Source organism: Diabrotica undecimpunctata, chromosome 3 (genome assembly GCF_040954645.1).
Source record: "Diabrotica undecimpunctata isolate CICGRU chromosome 3, icDiaUnde3, whole genome shotgun sequence".
Lineage (NCBI taxonomy): Eukaryota > Metazoa > Arthropoda > Insecta > Coleoptera > Chrysomelidae > Diabrotica > Diabrotica undecimpunctata.
In genome coordinates this window covers 155,749,208-155,770,360 of record NC_092805.1, presented here as the reverse complement: position 1 = coordinate 155,770,360, position 21,153 = coordinate 155,749,208, and the positions used below count along the sequence as shown (strand labels likewise).

The 21,153-nt window shown below is 34.5% G+C and overlaps 1 protein-coding gene across 1 annotated transcript; it reads right to left on the bottom strand.

Annotated features, from left to right (window-relative positions):
- Positions 1 to 867: 867 nt before the first annotated feature.
- LOC140437635 (maltase 1-like) lies at positions 868 to 19,720 on the bottom strand. Its single transcript, XM_072527257.1, has 7 exons — positions 19,655 to 19,720; positions 19,071 to 19,597; positions 16,084 to 16,209; positions 14,219 to 14,460; positions 9,786 to 9,987; positions 5,853 to 6,445; positions 868 to 1,016 (listed from the first exon to the last, which is right to left on the bottom strand). The coding sequence occupies exons 2-7, from the start codon at positions 19,566 to 19,568 to the stop codon at positions 950 to 952; spliced, it is 1,728 nt and encodes a 575-aa protein (XP_072383358.1). The 5' UTR covers positions 19,569 to 19,597; positions 19,655 to 19,720; the 3' UTR covers positions 868 to 949.
- Between the last annotated feature and the right edge of the window lie 1,433 nt (positions 19,721 to 21,153).

Sequence of the window (21,153 nt, the reverse complement as noted above, 5' to 3'; positions counted from 1 at the left end):
AAGGCCGCCAAAAAGGTAGAAAGATAATGTTCAGCCAACAACGACTGAAACAGAATAAGAGGCAGACAAACAGGAGTAATCCTAGTCGCACGAAGAAGAAGAAGAAGAAGCTTTTGCTTGCCTGTATATATTTGCTAAAATCTCTATGTCCAGTGTGTCAATGCCTTGGTTGATCAAAGATTCTATTATTGCCTTGGGATATATAGAATCTTCTCGAAATCTATGAAGCTTAATGCTAGCGGTATTTCTTATCCTTTAGCTCTACTAATTAGTTCTCAAAGCGTATGGATATGATCCAGAGTACTTAATCCACTTCTAAAGTCAGCTTGCTCTTTTGGCTGTGCAGCATCTAATGCATCTGTTAATCTGTTGTTGATGATCTTTGTGTATATCTTGTATATAATTGGTAGTAGATTTATAGGTCTGTAGTTTTTGACATCCTCTGTGGTATCTTTCCTATGAATGCGAATTATATTTGCCATATTTCAGTAGTCTGGTATGTATCTTGATCTTAGAAGGTTCTTAAATATGCTAAGATTTTCCAGGTTTCTTTTGTCAGCGAATTTAAGCAGCTGTAATGTTACGCTATCTATTCTAGCTGCTTTACCACTTTTCATTTTTGTAATTGTCGATTCTACTTCGTCCGGAAGGACTGGAAGTATATTTTTTTGGTAACTGATTGCTTCTTCAAGTGTTTCAGCGACTTTGTATAGTTCGCTGTAGAACTTAGTCATGAGTTGAATTATTTCATTCCTTTCTGTAATTCTGATGTTTTAGTTTGTTAGAGCAACGATTTACTTCTTCCCAATGATTAATGTTTTTCTTGTTTTCTTATAGTTTTTTCTGTTTTCGATATACATATATAAATTATTGTTAATTAATATAATTTTATTTAAATACTAATTTTACAGTCTAAATAAATTTAAAAACTAGCATTAGTCGTAAATAACTAAACCTCTCCGAGAATAAGGGCTTCGTATGGATCCAGTACCAATGTTTTGCTGCTAACAATGTCTCTAAAATAAAAATATATGATTTAATAATCAAATAATATAAAATTTTAAATAAATGAGTAATAAAAAAGTATAGTCTAGTAATTTTGAGTAATAAATTATATACAGCGCAACTACTTATAAGTGTAAATGATCGGGGTCGGAGAAAAAAGAAATAAACTACGAATTAAAAACCGTAAGATAAACATTGAAGTTATAACTGCAACAAAAAAGAAACTATGAGAAACCAAAATGTAGGACGGAATTCATAATGATATACAATGGAGTAGATCAAAACGAAAGTGAGTTTGCTGCGGTATAGGTAGCTCTATTTAAATAATAAAAGGACATCTAGAATAAAAAGCTACGACATACATATAATATAAACTAACGCGTTAACAACAACAATTTTAAATGCCATATCACAATTATAGGCGTTTATTCTCCAAAGGAATGAACAATGGAAAAAATAATAAATCTATATAATAATAAAACTCATTTTAAAAAATAGCGAAAAAGTGCAAAAAACAGGTCATCTGATTATTGGGGGTTAATTAGGTGGTAGAATCTGGAACAAGCTTTTTTCACAAATGAGAATAAATGAAAAAAATACATAAATAATAACATTCGTTGATACACACCATACTTCAAACGTAGGAAAAAGAAAAGTTGAAGATTATTGGGTAAGATGGACTAGGTTTAAGAAATGAGACGCAGCACATATTGGTGTAGTTCTGTCACGAGAATAGTGTGGTAGTTACAAACACTTACTTTAAATTACCTAATCGTAGACTCTACATCCGAAGATCTCCTGCCGATAGTGACGGCAAAGTTATTAGAAACCAGATAGATCATGTTTTAATAAGACAAAGGTTTCGAAACTCCATTCATCATCATCATCAGTAGCTCGACAACCCTTTCTGGGTCCTGGCTTGTTCTAGGATTTTCCGCCATTCTGTTCTGTTCCTTGCTTTGTTTTTCCAGTTGGTAATCTTAAGTGTTTTCAGATCTTGTTCCACTTGTTCCATGTATCTAAGTTTGGGTCTTCCCTTTGACCTTTTTCCTACTGGTGTTTGTCTCATAATATGTTTTGGTGTTTCAGTCTCCAACATTCGTTCAACATGGCCCATCCAGCGCAGACGTCCGATCTTTATGGATGTTATGATCTCGGGTTCGTTGTATGCTGTGTACAGTTCAAAGTTATATCTTCTGCGCCATATGTCATTTTCCTTTACCCCCTTATATATGTGTCTAAGGATTTTTCGTTCAAATGTGCCTAATAGGTTTTCATCGCTTTTCGATAGTGTCCATGTCTCTGATCCATATACAAGGACCGGTTTTATCAGGGTCTTGTATATTTTGCATTTGGTGTTTCTTGTGATGTTGTTAGATCTTAGATGTTTAATTAGTCCATTATATGTTTTATTAGCGATATGTATTCTTCTCTTAACTTCTTCACTGATATTGTTATCTGCGGTAACTAGTGAACCTAGGTATGTAAAATTTTTCACGCTTTCGATGTTATAGTCTCCTATTGTCAGATTCTGTAGCTTTCTTTGGCCTGTCGATTTACTGACCTTCATATATTTGGTTTTTACTTCATTAATGTTTACGCCACTGTTTTGTGCCGCTCTTTCTATCGCATTAAATGCTTCTATCATCTCTCTTTCGCTTCTGGCTATGATATCAACATCATCTGCAAATGCCAATATTTGTACACGTTTTGTTATTATTGTTCCTCTGGTGTTGACTTTTGACTCCCTAATTATTTTCTCTAATGTGATGTTGAATAGAATACAGGATAGGGCATCTCCCTGTCGTAGGCCCGTTCTCACATGAATTGTATCTGTTTCGAAACTCCATTAAATCAGCAAATATAAAGCCTTTGGCTGATGCAGATACTTACTATAATCCGTATAATCCGGTTGTTGTACTATTCAATATATACAATGTTTATTTTTGAAAGATTCATTTGTAAGAGTTCGGCTGTCCAAAAAATTACCGAAGAAATAAAGATAAATATTATCGATACAGAAAAAGATTCTAACAGAAAATGGGAAACATTTAAAAGCATATTGCTGAATCCAATGAAGGAGATCCTAAAGGGAAAGAAAAATAGTAACACAACAAATTCATGGATAAATGATGAGGTACTGTATTTGATGGAAAAGAGAAGATTGTACAAAAACATAGACATAGAAAGAAAATAAAAAAAAAACCAAGGAAGAATGATACTCGAACAAGTGAATGAAAATAGAAGTACTATTGGAAAGGCATGATGACTTTAATCTATATAGGAAGGAAAAAGAACTGGCCGGCATCCGAAGAACAAACCATAGTAGTATCCTATTATTATTATAAGCCGACGACGAATATCATGGCTAAACAGTATAAGACAATAGTACAACTGTAACTCTGTTGAGCTATTTAGAGCAGCACTATCAAAGGTGAAGATAGCCGTAATGATACCAACCTTCTTAAAGGAGACGGCATTTAAAGAAGAGAAAAACACATCGTTACCGAGAACTAATTGAAAATCATAAAAATATATGGAGTATTTTAGGACGTATATTGATAATAAACTACATAATAGTATCCGTAAAATAGTTTCGAAACACAATTCAGATAACTGCCTTAATCTGGAGCCTTCTAAACATTGCAAGACATAGCCAGACGTTGATAAAGATGTTACAAGAGACAAACTGTTCTGATAAGCTTTATTAAAGCGAAATACGTATCAACAGATACATAGACGATTTGTACGTGAAATGAAATCTGGACTGTCTTTTTAATTTTATTTTTATTCGGATCTACTCTGTATGAGTACAAGAAACCAATTCGCTAACGATTTCTGCTTAGTTGAGGAGACATGTCGTGGAATGCAAATTTTAGATTTCCCAATGTCTCTTTTAACATCTTTATCAACGTCTGGCTATGTCTTGCAATTTTTAGAAGGCTCCAGATTAAGGCAGTTATCTGAATTGTGCTTCGAAACTATTTTACGGATTTAATATCAGATGTCGCTATTGCGTCCGTTTCGAAGCCATTTTATCGTTGCTTCCCAAAGACAGAAAAGATTAATTTTCACGTTGAGAACGCCTATGAATAACTGTTCTGATGAGCTTTATTAAAGCGAAATAAGTATCAACAGATACATAGACGATTTGTACGTGAAATGAAATCTTGACTGTGTTTTTAATTTTATTTTTACATAATAGTACTTTGATCCAATAAAAGGCAGATATTGAGCACAGTTTATTAATTAAATCTTGCCCAAGTACTTTCGCTTCCTAGAGCATCTTCAGGGGCATTTCGTCAATTTTTGCCCCTCCAACAAACATGGAATGTTATAAACATAAAATTGTACATTACATTACACTACACAAGGACAAACAGTTTAAAATAAAAAAAAAAAAAATAGGCGAAGCTACATTATGGTTGGCATTAGGAAAGAGATTCTCTACGCCTTACGTACGTTCGTAAGTTTTCTTCTGGCTATACCAGAAAATTCAATTGCGCTAAAAAGAGGTGGAACAATATAAATATTCTAGAAAATAACTGTCCGGATATCACATTTGCATTACTCTAATTCTATTTCTTAGTGTACTTAGACTGCAAATAGGTTTCATCGTTAAAGACTATTATTTTGTATTCGAGGTAAATAATCTAATAAGTTTTTTATCGTGCTTTTCCATTGATATACGACGATTTCTGTTTTATTTTTCCAGAGAAAACTAAAATTACTAAATCCTTTTTTAACGTCTTTAACGATCAACTGTTTTCCGTCTGCTGGTTTCTCTGTGAAAATGTGGAAATTAATGATATTGCGCTGAAGTAAACTTTCATCAAATGCATCCCTTTTAATTTTTAATGCCTGTTCAATTTTTCACATGCGAAAAATCATATAATTTTCTTGCTGAATTAATTACTATCATCTTACCACAATTTTACAATTATTACCGTACACCAACACTTTCTACTCCCACTTCAACCCCACTCCTCTAGAAATACAGACAGTTGAAAATAGCAAACGAAAAAGACGCTCTCTTTCCTATTAACTATCGCTAGTAACAGACGTATTCTCATTGCTGTTGACTGCCGCTAGTAACACACATTTTCTCTCTCTCTCTCTTTGATAGTTGCACGAAAAATATTGCGAATCTTCTTTTAAATCGTAGAGACAATAAACGCAAATGTGTTCTATGTCGTAAGCTGACTATTAGTACCGCAAGACACCTGTTGCGAAACCGGTAAAGACAGCTGCCCCGTACGAAAAACAACTACAAGTAAAAGCCAATAAATACCGCGAGTGTGCGTGCAACAGCAGTATTGGTAATACTTTTTATAGACTTGATTTGCTATTATCTGTATAAACCTTTACTACACATCCTCATTTATTTTGAACCAGCCCTATGTAATATAGTCCTCATACACTGAAATTATAGTAATAGTTTCACATACGTAAACCCTTTTTTGTACAATGCCGTCGTTTGTTTGTTGGGGGAGGAGAAAATACTGTCTCTTCATCATCAACTTAATGACTTTTACCAACAACTTCAGTCCATTTTATGTTTCATTTAATAAACATTTTATAACATTATAAATTACTTCTTGCGTTTGATAATTTAGAACTTGTATTTTCTGCGCATTTTCCATATTTATACAACAACGTTACAACACTGCACATAAGTAACCGATAAGCTTTTCCGAATTTTGCCACTGCGCCCACACAACTCGCGTCTCTTTGCTATTTTCGCCTAGTGTTACGAAATTTTATAAGAAATTTAGAGGATAAGAATGTGTGCACTCAATCGGTCAGAAAACTAGATAATATTTAGAAACAAAGTAAAAAATACTTACCCAGGCTTTCGTTTCGAATTTTTACTGCTTATAAGTACTTTAAATGCAATATTGTTATTGTCAAATAAAGAAACATCAGCTGTTGAGTTTCCCAAATTGCAAATAAATTCAACCAAATTAGAGTTTGCTCCATTAACTTTGTTAAACCTTACTACTGCCAATATATTTTTATCGTTTCCTTGGGCACTCACTTCAATTTCGGATCTGCTGTTTAATGTCTGTCTTAATTTTTGTAAACTTTTATAAATATTCAAATGACTTCTGTCGTCTTTAAGTTGATCGGCAACATTGCAATTATCTTTGTTGCGACTAACAGGCAACCAAGTAGATGTGCCGTTAGTAAATCCGGCAAATTCGCTGTTGTCCCATTGAAAAGGAGTTCTTTCAAAATCTCGACTTACAGAAGGATAAAGTGTACAATTACTGGTCAAATCATCGCCTTGTTCGCAAGTCACTTCTCCATCCTCCATACCGATTTCCTCGCCGTTGTAAGTTATTTGTACGCCGGGTAAAACTGCTGTTAGCATATTTAAGGCGTCAACTTTTTCTTTGCCTACTTTTGAAGCAACTCTGTGCTGATCGTGGTTACCCAGCTGAAAAAAAAAACAAATCTGTTATTTATACAATACTATTATGGGGAGTAGTATCTTTTTCATATACGTCTTTTCTTTCTAAAAGTCTGCTCTTAATTCACAACATGTTTTGAATTTTAAATGAGCTACAAGTAATACATCGTAATGTAAACAAAGAACAATCTTTTAAAGAGAAAATACAGACTTTTATGCCTTTTGGTACATAATACGTCGCCTTCTACAAAACAAATTACATAACTTTATTTATAAAAGATAGAAGCAGTTTTAAAACGTGTTAGTAGTTGACACGTATAGTCCAGCACATGCTAACAAATATGTTCATTAAAAAGTTCACTATTAAAAGCCTATGTAGTTGAATTTTCAAATTTGAAATCCATTTAGATTGACAGATACGTCGAATAGGCCACTCACCAGGAGACACCCGATATAAGTTAAATTTTAAAGCCATCCGCCTAAAATGATTTCTTAATTTTTAATAGATTACCAATTAAACAAGAAATGTAATAGGTATATAACAGGCAATCTTCCACATTAGAAATCAGCGCCTTTGACCAAAAATACTGCTGAGGAGATTACCTATCTACGGTGATGAGTTTACCGATCTCCAAAGGATGTCGGTGATCTTCTTCTTCTTCTTCAAGTTCCATCTTCTATCGAAGGTTAGAAATCATCATAGCCATGTGGACCCTGTTGACTGCTACTTTAAACAGTTCTACACTACTGCATTCAAACCATTCCCTTAAGTTCTTAAGCCACGACATTGTTCACCTTTCCACATTTCGCTTTCATCGAATTTTGCCTTGCGTAACAGTTGCAATAATAAGTATTTTTGCCCTCTCATCACATGTCCTTAGTACTTAAGTTTTCTTCTTTTAATAGTCAATTAATGTATCTCAGTTTTTACAACAGTCAGTTAGTCATGTTCATTCTCTAGGGATAGGTAAGGGAGCTTTATTTCATAAGGATGAGATAAACATTTGTACCCGTTTAGGGTCGGTTGACCCTCTTCAGGCTTGAGTTGGATATTATTAGTTGGAGTACAATAACAAACAGACCCAAAAACCACCGGTGTGTGTAGCATTCTTCTTCTTTCTTCTCCTGGGGGTTGTGTGGAGCCACTATCGAGCCAGGGAGCCAGGGGTGAAAGTTTGACTGGATCGGTGTTCTTTACAGTTTGATGTGTGTTTGTGTGTGTTTTTAGAGCTAGATACAATGAGGCCGGGTCTCTAGTGACCATTGGTCCTGTGCAGTCTCGAACTTAACTCGGCCCCAAAACCAGTGTATTGCACTGTAATTTTGTGACCGACTGTGCTCGTGAGTGGAGTCGCCTCGGCTTTCAAGAGTCGACCTGTCGCATTTCGCTCAGTGTGAATGTGTGTGTGTAAATCCAACAGTGACGGACGCTACCATTTCGTTGTTACAGAATCCGTCGAATCACTTAGATTTTCTCCGGCCATCCACAGTTCCCGTATAAGTAACGGGGGCTGCAGATGGTCGGAGGTCCCGGTGATGAGGATGTTTCGGTAGCAGAAAAAGGACCCCTTTCACTGTTGGATTTGTGTGTGTGTGTGTGTGTGAGTTGTATGTAGTGTGAATGTGTAAGAGTCCGAATCGACAGAAACCGAAACCGTGTTCTCTAGTAACCATTGTTCCTGCAGCCGTTTTTGCGTTTGCAATCGTCTTCAGAACTAGTGTATTGCACTAAAATTCTGTTATCGGTTGCCCCCGCTAACGGCCAGGCCTCGTCGGAATTCGATAGACGGTTTAGGCGGCTGTCTATTCGGGGAAAACCGCAAAAAACCAATCTCCCCCTGTCCGGGGTAGGGAAAGGGATTTGATAGGGTTAGGTGTAGGAGCGATAGGCCAGTGGAGTGGCCTCAAGAATGTCAGCGTATTCTTCCGGAAGTTCGTCAATGCAAACCTGCATTAGAATAGACGGGAAATGAAGATGTTTGTTTTGGGGCTTCCGGGTGGATACGGGACCGTGGAAAGAACAGGAACTTTTTAGGGTGTTTTGCATGATGGATGGGGGGCCGTTGATAGTTTTAAGAGTAAAGTTCCTGTTGAGAGTTTTTATTCTCTCGATAATGGGGGTGATGATTGCTGTTTGGTGGATTTCACGGGAGGGGAAGTACCAGCGTTTTCTGTACGTTGTACGCAGAATTCTGCGCTCCGCAGCTATCAGTCTACTCTTTTGATAACCTTTAAGAAGGCAATATAAGTTTGACTTATACTCAATAACGGGTCGAATGAATGTTTTGTAAGTGTGTGTGAGAGTCTTGTTGTTTGTTTTTCCAAACGTCCCTGAAAGTGGAACTAGGAGACGGGCTCGGTTCCTGACCCTATCTAAAGTTGCCCATAGATCAGGTTCCTAATTAAGTGTTTTAGTGAATAAAACACCCAAGTAGGAAGCTGTTGGGCTAGTAATGAGTCTTTCTCCCATCAAATACGGGGGCGTTTGGTCGTGGCGATTGCGAATAATGCCTGGTGACGATTTTGGGCTGCGAAATACAATTGTTTGTGTTTTTGCAGTATTTAGCGTGACTCTCCACTTGATACACCATTCTCCGACGCAGTTTAAAAGAGTTTGTGCTCTCCTAACATAAGGGCAGTGTCATCTGCGTAGAGGTACATTTGGGTATGTGGTACGTTTTGAATGGGAATAGAGCTGTTGTATGTGATGTACAACAGAGAAGCTAGTTTTTACGACACCAGGTACAGTCTTTTATTCAGTTCTTTTAATTACTCTATGATCAAATCAATTTTTTTTGTCACACAAAATAAAAAACAATCCAAATATTTACTTAAATACGACTATACATTTTTAATTTTAAGTAATTTTAAATTAATAGATTTGAATGTATAACGAGTTTTGTACGATTTAAAATTATATTTCAATATACTTTTCATGGCTTTAAACTATTAATAACAAGGAAAAAATGACAAACGATTTGAAAAATATTTTTAGACAAATATCTTTCAAAACTTCTATAAAACTGATCCGGTTTCAGCTTTAGAGAAAAGAGGCGGGTCAATAACGACGCTAGTCTAAGAAACTGAAGATTTTAGCTTTATAGACTAAAACATTCAAAAATTGTCTCTAAAGCTGAATTTTACAGAAAAATCTGAGATTTCCGTCTGGAAAAAAGTACGGGAACAATAAATTTCAATAGTCGAAGAAACGGCACTTTGCTACGTAGCCGGTTTCTTAGCTAAAAAACTGATTTTCTAAGAAACCAAGACATATATGTATTTATTACAGTATTAACCACTATTTTAACATTTCTCGTTTTTTTTCTATCCTCTAATTATACTTCTTTTTATGATGATGTATACTTACCACCCAGTTTAAAGTATATATTTTTGGAAGTCTAATTAACCATTCGTTTATTATACTCGCTATTTCCTCTCCGTTAGTTGTGGTGTTCAGTGGGAGAAAGAAGAAATTAAAGGGGAAGTGAGCTCCTAATACAGATCCATCAAGATTACCATAATAAGGCAAAGTAACTGTGAAATTCGCCCCATCTTCAGCCATGCATATTCTAAAAATAAATTAAAAAAAAAAAAGAGATTAGTCTTTGTATGTGGGTATATTTTATTTTATAAAAACCCTTAAAAGGGCAACATTAAAAACACGAACGTTTTCGGAACAACCGTTCCAGCATCAGGTTAAAATACCTAAAATAAGTATAAACCATTTAATTACAGCAAATGTGGTTTAAAATTTTGACTAAGGTTAAAAAACAAAATGGTTATACTTACAGGTTACCATGCCTGAGCCACCAAAATATTTGGGTAAAAACCCTTTAAAATGCAACCCCAGAGACTTGACCATTAAACCTCATTATGCTTCCTTACCTTACCTTCAAGAACGTCTCTCTGGAGATATCAGATATATCCTAAAAAGATCTGTTGAGAATACCCACATTTCTTTTAAAGTCCTGAACAATCTAGGACAATGTTTAACCAATTCAAAAGATTGCATCAACTACATGGATCGTAGTGGTGTTTACAAATTACAGTGCTCTGATTGTGATGCTACATATATAGGTAGAACCTGTAGATCACTAACTTCCCGTTCCCTAGAACACACTAAAAAAGAGAACACTTCCACCTTCTCACAACATCTTGCACAACATAAACATACCCTTAACATACCAGAAGACGTCTCTTTGTTACATAATATACCCCAAAAAAATTTTCTAAAATTAGATCTATATGAAGACTTGGAAATAGTCAAGGAAAAGCAAAGAAGCCCCAACTGCGTTAATCGCCATGTATCTTTCAACCGTGACTTTCAACCCTTACACCGACAACTCTTCTCATAACCCACACTTCTCAAATTTACCCCATCTTCTTTATCTGACCTTCCTCTTTAAACGCTAACACCTTAATAATTCTCAACAATTGTTGCTTTTAAAACAACCATTCTCTCTACACTACTGTCACAACACTCCCTCCAAAAGAATTTTTCAGCCCCCTATTGTTAACATCATAACTATTATACCTCACTATTTCATTATTTTACAATCTTCACGTTTACATCATATTCCTGTCCATTCTTTTTTCTTTTGCTAGTTCTCTGTCTTTTCATATATCTACCACCCACTCATTAGTTCTAAACTCAGTAACCATTTAAACACAATCCAGCAATTCATCAGAATTCACTTTCTCCCACTTTACCTAAACCCTTAATCAACCATGCTCCCCCTCTCTTAGTCAACATCTTAGTACACCATACTCACAAATTAAAATTTCAGGCTTTTATGTATCGAATTTAATATAACCAAAATATATTTTGTTCAGGGTGCTAGATGCTTTAAGCATGAAGGACCTCTATCATCTCTAATTTTGTTGATCAACTCATTCATTTTCCTTTAACCCACTCTCCTTTATTCTTTAGTCATTTCATTTACTTTTATTCCTGCCAAGTCTCTGAGGATCTCAGCCTTTTCAAATTTTTAAATTTAATCACATATATTATAACTTTAATTCCTTCAGCCGGAAGATTTTCAATCACTTTTCTCAATCTATTGGACCCACTTATATTAAAAATTCTTAAGATACAAGCAGTATTAAACAATTTCATCTAAATACGAAGTCTTACATTAGCTACAAATATATACTATTTATTTATTTTTCCTTGTCCTAGATGTAAGCAATATAAAAGGACATTTCCATATATTTCAGCTAATTCGTCACAAATTACACCTTTTAGACCACACTCCATACGATATAGAGTAACATAGGCTGCCTAATACATACGTCATTCTCTTAAACATGACCTTCAACAACACCAGTAATTTACATCTTTTATATCCAATATTAAATAATTATAGAAAAATTTTTAAATCCCAACACCTGGATTGCTGTTATCATTTTAACATCATCAAAGCTTTTTTAATCTTTTGGCTGTAGTAATATAATGTTTAACTAACATTGTTTCATGGTTCACTGACATTTTGTTTTTGACACCGCTCATGGGTATCTTATACTCAGTTGCCAGCTGAAGTCCGTTTGAAGAGGTTTACTCTCCGGACACTGGAACTCACTTAAGCATGGGTGTATGTTACCTGAAGTAAAATCTAATTAAAATATTAAACATCATATAATATTATCAACATCATGTACACTCTTTGGTAACACATTGCATTTTAAAGGGTTTTTACCCAAATATTTTGGTGGCTCAGGCATGGTAACCTGTAAGTATAACCATTTTGTTTTTTAACCTTAGTCAAAATTTTAAACCACATTTGCTGTAATTAAATGGTTTATACTTATTTTAGGTATTTTAACCTGATGATGGAACGGTTGTTCCGAAAACGTTCGTGTTTTTAATGTTGCCCTTTTAAGGGTTTTTATAAAATAAAATATACCCACATACAAAGACTAACCTCTTTTTGTTATACGTGGTATACAGCCAGCTACAGAAATTATTTTCCTTGTGGATTTTTTTTTTTAAATAAATTATTCGTAGAATGGAAACATATCGTTTTATGTGAATTTTTGTCAATGCCTGTATTATCTCTATCAAAATATCATCAGCTAGAGCCAAAATTATCATTCAATAACCGTCTGTCCACTTGTGTTGCACGTGGTGATACTGTGTACATGTCCGACGTCAGAAACTATTGGTAACTTCACTTGGGTTTGATAAAATAAGTAATGTTATGATTAAAAACAGATCAATGCTGGGCCTGACCTTGAAAGATAGCGTGACAAATGAGGAGATACGCCGACGAACTGGCGTAGACGATATTATACTGCGAATCAATAAACAAAAGTGGAGGTGGGCTGGACATGTTGCTAGAATGGAAGACGGAAGATAGACGAAGAGATTATTGGAGTGGAGACCAAGAGCCGACAAGCAAAGTCGAGGCAGACCACCCACCCGATGGACCGACGACCTAAGGAGAATATAAACAAACTTGGTTGCAGCAGCTAGATATAGAGAGAACTGGAGACGTTTGGAGGAGGCCTATATCCAACAATGGATGTGAAAATGGGGCTGGATGACGATGATGATGACGAGTAATAAGTTTGTGAAGAATACAAGTTACCTGTATTTTCATAGAATCTCAGAATTGAGCCTAGAGAGCAGCCTGAACATGATAGATTATATTAATCAGGCGACACATTGTCGATGAGTTAAATGAAAGATCTCATTACAACAGTACCTTTGGGGTGACAAACAGTTGGATGCTACTAAAGGTAGATACTACATAAAACAATATCTTCCCGCGAAACTTCATAAATAGGGATAAAAACTATTTGTACTTTGTTCAACAGATGGTTTCTTGTATAAATTTGAGATTTTCACTATCGAAAAACGAAAATACTCCCAAATACAGAAAATCAGAAGAGTCAGATTTAAAGTCCCAGTGCTAATGTGGTGGTTCGATTAAGGACAATTGCACCACGTAATTTGAGAGGGAGATAGAGTATATTTTGACGATTACTACACCTCAAAATCTCTTGTTACTTATCTGGACAATATGAACTTCTTTCTGTAGGAACAATTTGAAGAGGGCGAACTCCCAACTGTAAACTACGTAATGATAAAGAGTTGATGAAGAACGATCGAGGCGTTTCTCAAGAATATGTAACTGATGTTGATGGGGTAGAAATTTCTTCAGTTGCGTGGAAAGACAATAAAATATTGACAGGAAAATTGCCTTTATCTCAGGTGAAAGGTTTCGACACAGAAGAAAAGAAGCTAATTGAAATATAATGCCCTAATTTAGTCAAATAGTATAATAGACATATGAGAGCGTCGACTTACTAGATAGATTGACAAGGAGATATAAAATGAAAATGCACTCTAGGAAATCGTATTTACTGGTTTTTTATCGTTCGATTGATAGGTCCATAATAAATGCCTAGCAATTATACAGAAAAGTCAAAAAAGTCGCAAAGGCAACAATTTATCTTTGCCAAAAATTATAGTAAATAACGCATATTGTTTATGTAATCAAGGCTCTTTAAACTCAAATCAAAGAAGACAACCAAGTAATCTTCAGAAGAGTATTTAAGAAGAAGAAGTTCGTCAAGTGTTCAGAATAGGGTTTACACTACTGTTTCAAAAGTTTTCATAAAGATTGAACTTTTTTCCATAATTACATGATACACCACATCTGAGACATGTGAACTATTTTCTATAATAAATGTTTTCATCGACATAGATTTTTTTTGTTTTTTTGTATTGTTTGTATGATCATTGTAGGGATAGTAACGGTACAACAAAACAAAGGGAATTATTCACAACTTATGTACCTTGTACTTTCTTTTTTCTTTGAAATAGATTCCAGATGACTTCTCCATTCATAAATCACTTCGTAACACCCTGGTTGATTTTCTGTATAAATGTGAGTTAGATAATCGTACTGAAAGTCAGGTACACCAGGTATATTGGATTTAGGTTCATCAAGAAATGCAGAATCTTCTACTAGGCTAGCGATTGCATCCATCCTGACACCATCCACGTTATGAGTGTCTAACCAAAATGATAAAACGTCCTAAAAAAATAAGATATAATACAAATCCTATGTTACGCGCTAAAAAGTGAGCGATAAGAATACGTTTTTCGTAGCTCAATTAGGATGTTGGTCGATATTATTTTCTAATTACTAAAACCATTATATTAAATACAGTGTATCCTAAAAGTGGAAGTCGGGCATTGTATCCCGGGACACAATGCCCGACTGAAGGATAAAAGATCGAACCACGAAATATAATAATGGAGACCATGGTTAAGAAAGAGAAGTATTAGAAGAAAGACATTTTATTAAATCAAATATTCAAGACGAACACTGTTATCTATCTAATAGTGGCCAATTTGATAATCGAATCCATCAGTGACATTCTGAATGATGTTTAAAAAAATATGTCCTCTTGTTGTCTTAGCGACATTATCCGGTATACTTCCGTATACTTTGCTTTTAAATAACCCCACAGCTAATAGTATAAAGAAATTAAATCTGGACAACGAGGTGGCCAATAAATTCTCTTCTATCTATCCATCGATTTGGAAATATGTCTTGAAGATATTTGAACACAACATTCCTAAAATGAAGCAGTGTACCATCTTAAGCAACATGTTATTTTACGGTACATTCAGATCATCGTCATTAGGAAACATGACTGCTGAGGAGATAAGATCACAACGTGAAAAGTCTAAGTGAACGTCTACATTCAAATTTCCATCGAAAAAATATGGGACTACTATTTGATTTTCAACAATCTCAGCCCACACACTAATTTTATGTGGCACTTGTGTATGATGTTCTTTTCTCAACGCGGATTTTCTAAAAGCGTTTTTTGGTGCTGTTTAAACAAAATGTGGCTTCGTCAGTCCACGTCAGTCCTTCGCCAGTCTAACATAACACGATAACACTTCGTGTTAACACGTTACATTCTGTAAATAGTGATGTAAAATTCTGATGATGGTGATTCTGATTTGTAAAAATTACTGCACTGCAGGATGTTTATCTTAGAGCGTAGGCGCATAATTTCGGGCCAATTCTTTTTAAATGCATTCATTTTTTTCAAATCCTAAAAAAACTAATACATATTTTTGAAAAATTTAAACGCAGAATGAAAGAATACATTATTACCGAGGGCCGAAAGTTCCTTAGAATAAACAAAAAGTTTCTTTTGAATGAGATATTTGGACTTAAAAATCACACTTAATTTTCTCTTTTTTTTTCACCACTGTAACTTACTAAAATATACGTGATAGAAATTTTCAGGGACTTTCTGCCCTCGGTAATAATGTAATCTTTCATTCTGCGTTTAAATTTTTCAAAAATACGTATTAGCTTCCTCAGGATTCGAAAAAAAAAATGAATGCATTTAAAAAGCATTGACCCGAAATTTTGCGCCGACACTCTTAAATAAACACCAACTATGTTACAATTTTTATAATCTTTTGTAGCATCCTGTTAGTCTATAGTCAGAGTGCTGCCGTCAAAAAAATTTATGATAGATACTCTCTGTAAAAATTTGGGTATCGCTTTATTAGGCCGAGTCTGACACGGTTTCTCACTGCGACTTTTTTTGGTTCTGATTATGAAAGATGACAGATTATTAATATAATGTATGCATGTTTGTAAATATGGGAAAGAAAAAATAATACTTACTTTCATTTCCTTTCTGACCAATGGATTACGATAATCCAAATCAGGTTGTTCTTTAAGAAATTTGTGGTAATAAAATTGTTGTCTTTTTTCGCTCCAAGTCCAAGCAGAATGTCCAAAAACGCCAAGCTGTAAAATTGTTAGCCTTATTAGTTTATATATTATGTAGCTTTAAAGTACAACTATCTAAAAAGCTGCACAGACACGTTGAATTTATTTCATCAATTTTTTTTTTTAAATAATCATTGTTTCAGCAAAATTTTTTTTCAATACCATACAAGCAGCAAAAGACATATTGTTTAAAATCAAAATATTAACCAGATATTTGTAATGGGTCTCGTGTCTTTAGTGGTATATTTGTTAGTAATAATTTAATGTTTGCCCACGTTTGGCCTACTATAAGATACCAGAGTATTTAGATATTAGCGTTGAAATACATATCAAAGCATGAAGGAAGACCTTAAAAAGAAAGACATAAATTTAGCAGCAAAACGTTGAGAATAAGAGTTGTAAATAAATCATATTCTGGTAACTAACTGAACGTATTGTAGTTCGGGTAGTGTCAATATATGGTCTTTAGTATGAGGAAAGAACAAATAATGTAATATGTTTTTCAAGTGACATGCAGGTTATCATGTTGCCAAGAGTTGACATGTTCAAAAAAGTATTATTTGTAAAGCGTTTGGTAGCCTATAATAAAATCTTTGCACCTGTAAGGAGTGAAAGTAAAGAAAAAGTTCACTCCATGCTGTGGCATAAGAGAATTTCAGTCTGCAATAAAGAAGACAATTTTAGTGCGTTGTACATGTTTTTAAAACAATACAGAGATGTTGAAAAACATGTTCTTTGATTAGATAACTGCTCTTTCCAAAACAATAACTGGTGCGTTTACAAATTTTTAATGTATATAATAAACTCTGATGACATTGCAGCTAATGAAATAGTTTTAAACTATTTCTTTCCAACCTGGTCATTCATTTGTGAGTGCAGACAGTTTTCACCATCAAGTAGACCAATCATTAAAGGCTCAAAAGAAAACTGGTATTGAAGACTTTGTTTATGCAGTGAAAAAATCTAAATCTGGAAATGTTGTAACCTCGGAAACCTTTTTTGGATGTCACCAATAGAGACACTGCGGATGGCAGCCAGATAGTTGGTGGAGAGCGAGTTGTGGGTTCGAAACTAGCTTTTGGAACCGGCAATGGGTCCAACGGACGAAATAAGTAAAGATAGTGCAGGATAAGATATATTAGAAAAGATACGGAAATATGCAGAAAGATAGATGGATAAAATTACCAAAGGTAAGATAAGATAGAAATAGGGCGCCACTTAATTTTTTGGGGTTTAAGGAGAAAATTAAGAAACCTTAGAAAAGAAAAAAGATAAGGAAAAATATTTTGGTTCTGAGACCAAATCCAAGGAAAGATACCAACAGTTAATTATTAAATAAATTTGGTCAACACACTATATAAACAAATAATAAATATATTAGGTGGACTCATTACTTTATACCAATATTTAATCCAATATGATATTAGATTAAACGAACTCAAATATATAAATGTATACGCACTTCCTTCTAAGATCGCTTAATTAGAAGTGGCATTCCTCTCTTAAAATTTTATAAGCTTCCCCAAAAATAGGTGGCATATTCCCCACTTAAAAATGACAGCTCAGCCTGTATGTATTTCTAAGAAAATAAAAAGTTCGAAAGGTTCGAAGTAAAGAACGATACTAGCAATTGGACACGTAAGAAACATAAAACTTTCTGAATTACGTTCTCTCAGAAAATTACTATAACGTGCCTTCGACGATGTTTACCAAATTTATCCAAAGAAACAGACGCGAAACCGGAAAGAGATTAACTAAGGATTAACCAAACCGGCGTATTTAAATAAGTAGGTAGATTCTTCCGTAATATTTCGGTAGTTTCCAATAAAATTTAACAACCTATTTGCGAATACGACCATGGGCGTATCAGCAACGGAGGTAACGGGATTAGAAATAATTTAATATATTAACTATTTAAAAAAATGTTACAATGTCAATGTGTACAAAATGCAACATTTTGATTTCTACCACTGGACCAAACAAAAGCTAAAATCACCATCACGTTTTTACTTAAGCGACATAGTTAATATTGAAGCTGAACGATGCAATTACCACTTGTTGTGCAAGGCAAACTATGGTGTAATGAGCCTTTACCAATAACTGGACTTCTTAAAAAAAAATCAACGAAAGAGATTAAACTGCCCAGCCATCACACTGCTCCATGTGGATTTTCATAAGCTAAGAAGAAAAATATCCATCAGTCATTAAACGAAGTACTGCCAGAAAATCGAAAACAATTTTGGACTTTTCTATTTATACATCTCAGCCAAAAGACTAAACCTATCGTCACATTTCATCTACTTATGTAAAAAGATTGGTTACATTTTTTAGAAAATATGTTAATTCATTCCTAAAACTGTATATTGTTTATTAACGTCAATCAAAGGTTATATTAAGTTTATTTTTCTAAAGTTATTAGATTAAAAAATAACTAAATGCAGTGTTCTTTCAACAAATTATTAAATATGTAAAGCAGTACATATGGCAAATATAGGCATTGACATTACTAAGGAAGAGTGCCGTATGCACGACATAATTTTGTATTTTTAACTTTTTTTTGCATTAAAAACTAAAATTATAGATTAAACATTTTTATTTGCATAAAATATAGATGTACTTGAAGAATAAACAATTAACAACCGAAATATCATCATATTGAAAATATCAGCATCCTTCTAAACTACAAGTAGAGTTTTCTCAAAATTCTACTACTATTACTTACTTCACTTTTTCTCAGCTGTGCAGAATACTCTTGTGAAAAGTATTGAGATAAATCTTATTCCTTGTAGTAAAGTAAAAGAAAAAGGTGAAGAAACACAAATATTGCAAAATATATATGTATGTCTAGCATTCTTTTGTCCAAATAAAAAAGAACTTACCCAATTATTTGGAGGTTCCGTTTTTGATCCATTTTTTCCATCTTTCCAAATATAGTATTCATCATAAGGCTTTTCTCCATTTTCAGATTTTTTAAACCATTCGTGCTGCTCGCTCGTATGATTAGGAACGTAGTCCAGAATCACTTTTAACCCTCGTTGATGTGCTTCTTTCAGGAGTTCTAAAAATATTTCCAGGGTTCCAAACTGTGGGTCAATATCTCTATAGTCACTTATATCGTACCCGTTATCAGCTTGCGGAGATTTAAAAATAGGAGACAACCAAACGCCAGTGACTCCTAGATCTTTAATATAATCCAACTTTTCGATTACACCTTGTAGATCACCTATTCCGTTACCATCAGAATCTTTAAAGGATTTTGGATATATTTGATAAAATGTAGCTGTCTTCCACCAATCATCGTCGGTCGATAACTGATATGCCTTACTTGATTCTAAACAGTAAATCGAAAGGCAGAAGAAAATTGTTAATTTCCACATCTTCCCGATTTTATATGCGTTCTAAAAAACTAAACCGTAATACAGCTATGATTATCTTGTTAAAATGATACTACGAGCATACATACCTACTTACAACACTTTTTACTGTGACAGTAAAATTGACAAATAATTATTTCAAGTTGAAATTATACAAATCATCGATTTTATGCATTATGATAAAGATTAGTCCTTTATACAGGGTGAATTAACGATGCGATGAAGTAGAGGTAGAATTTTGCGAATTTAATTTTTAGTTGATCTGATGTACAAAGTTAATAAATACATTTTAAATGTATTCTTGTATATGGTGAGTATCTAAACGGTCTTCCTCGATATAATTTCTAAACCCGATAAAATTTACTGATACACCAGCGACATAAATTTAAAAAATGCGAACTAGTACCATTTTGGTACATTCATTATAACCCCATAAAATTTAAATTATTATTTTTTTTTAAATTAATTTTATATTATATTTTAAATTAATAAATTTTTAAATATTTCATCTAGGGAAAGTGTTTTCTGGCATATCAGTGACATAAGTTTTAGTATGCACGAAATTTTTTTTTTCGTCTTTTATGAGGGGGAGTGGTTCAAATGTTCAAAACATACCTTGGTCCTAGAAGGTGGGCAGAACCGTTTTCCAGCCTCGGTTATGCGGGATTCCTCTAGTTGGCCACGATAATATCCGAGACCGCGCGCAGGTGTTCGGCCATCATCACCGTGAATGCCAAAGACCTACCTGCTAAAAAACACCCTTCCCAGCGGTGAATTACCAGCCGGATCGCCCTGATAGAGACGCAACATCGGCAAGGCATTCACCCGATTTCTCATTCACGCACAATCCCCATGCATTCTAGCACTTTTTCACTACAATCGAATTTTTCTCTCCCTCTGTTCCTCCCTGTTCATGTTTATCTCGCCGCTTCTCATTCTGCCTTATCTTATTGCTTGCTCCTGGTTACACTGCCTCCCTTCGGATTGCCTTTCTTCTTGTTTCTTTCTCTTCAACGTTCTCCTCACATATCTCTGAACTGCCTCTACCGATCTGACGACTTAAGCATCTCCTTTACCAGTTCCGAGACTTATTGCACTCTGGTTGGGCTATAGGGAGGGGGAGCGATCACCCAAGCTCGCGGCACCAGCTACATAATCAGTCGTTTAGTGCTTCTTCAACTTGCAGTAGAGTGGATTGATGTGTTGACTTGTCCGTGTTCCTTAGTGTTTTGATAATTGCGTTCAGTGAACTACGATGTGGAAGTTCAGAGGAAACGTATGGTATTATCGTTGGCCGATAAAATTAAAATTATCGAACAGTTGGACAAAGGTGTGTCGGGTAAACATTTACCGATGTGTGCAAAGTGTGAACGTTAACACTATCTGACATTAACAAAAATAAATTCTCTATTGTTAACTTTGTATCCGTTCTCGAGAATGAAGACGAAAGTTCGATGAAAGAGTATGAAAACAGCTAAAAATAAAGAAGTGGTGTTTAAGTGGTTCTTGCAGCAGCGATCATTGGAGAACCCCCTTTTAGGCCCTATTATTTGTGAAAAAGCTATGCTTTTTGCCGAGAAAATGGACA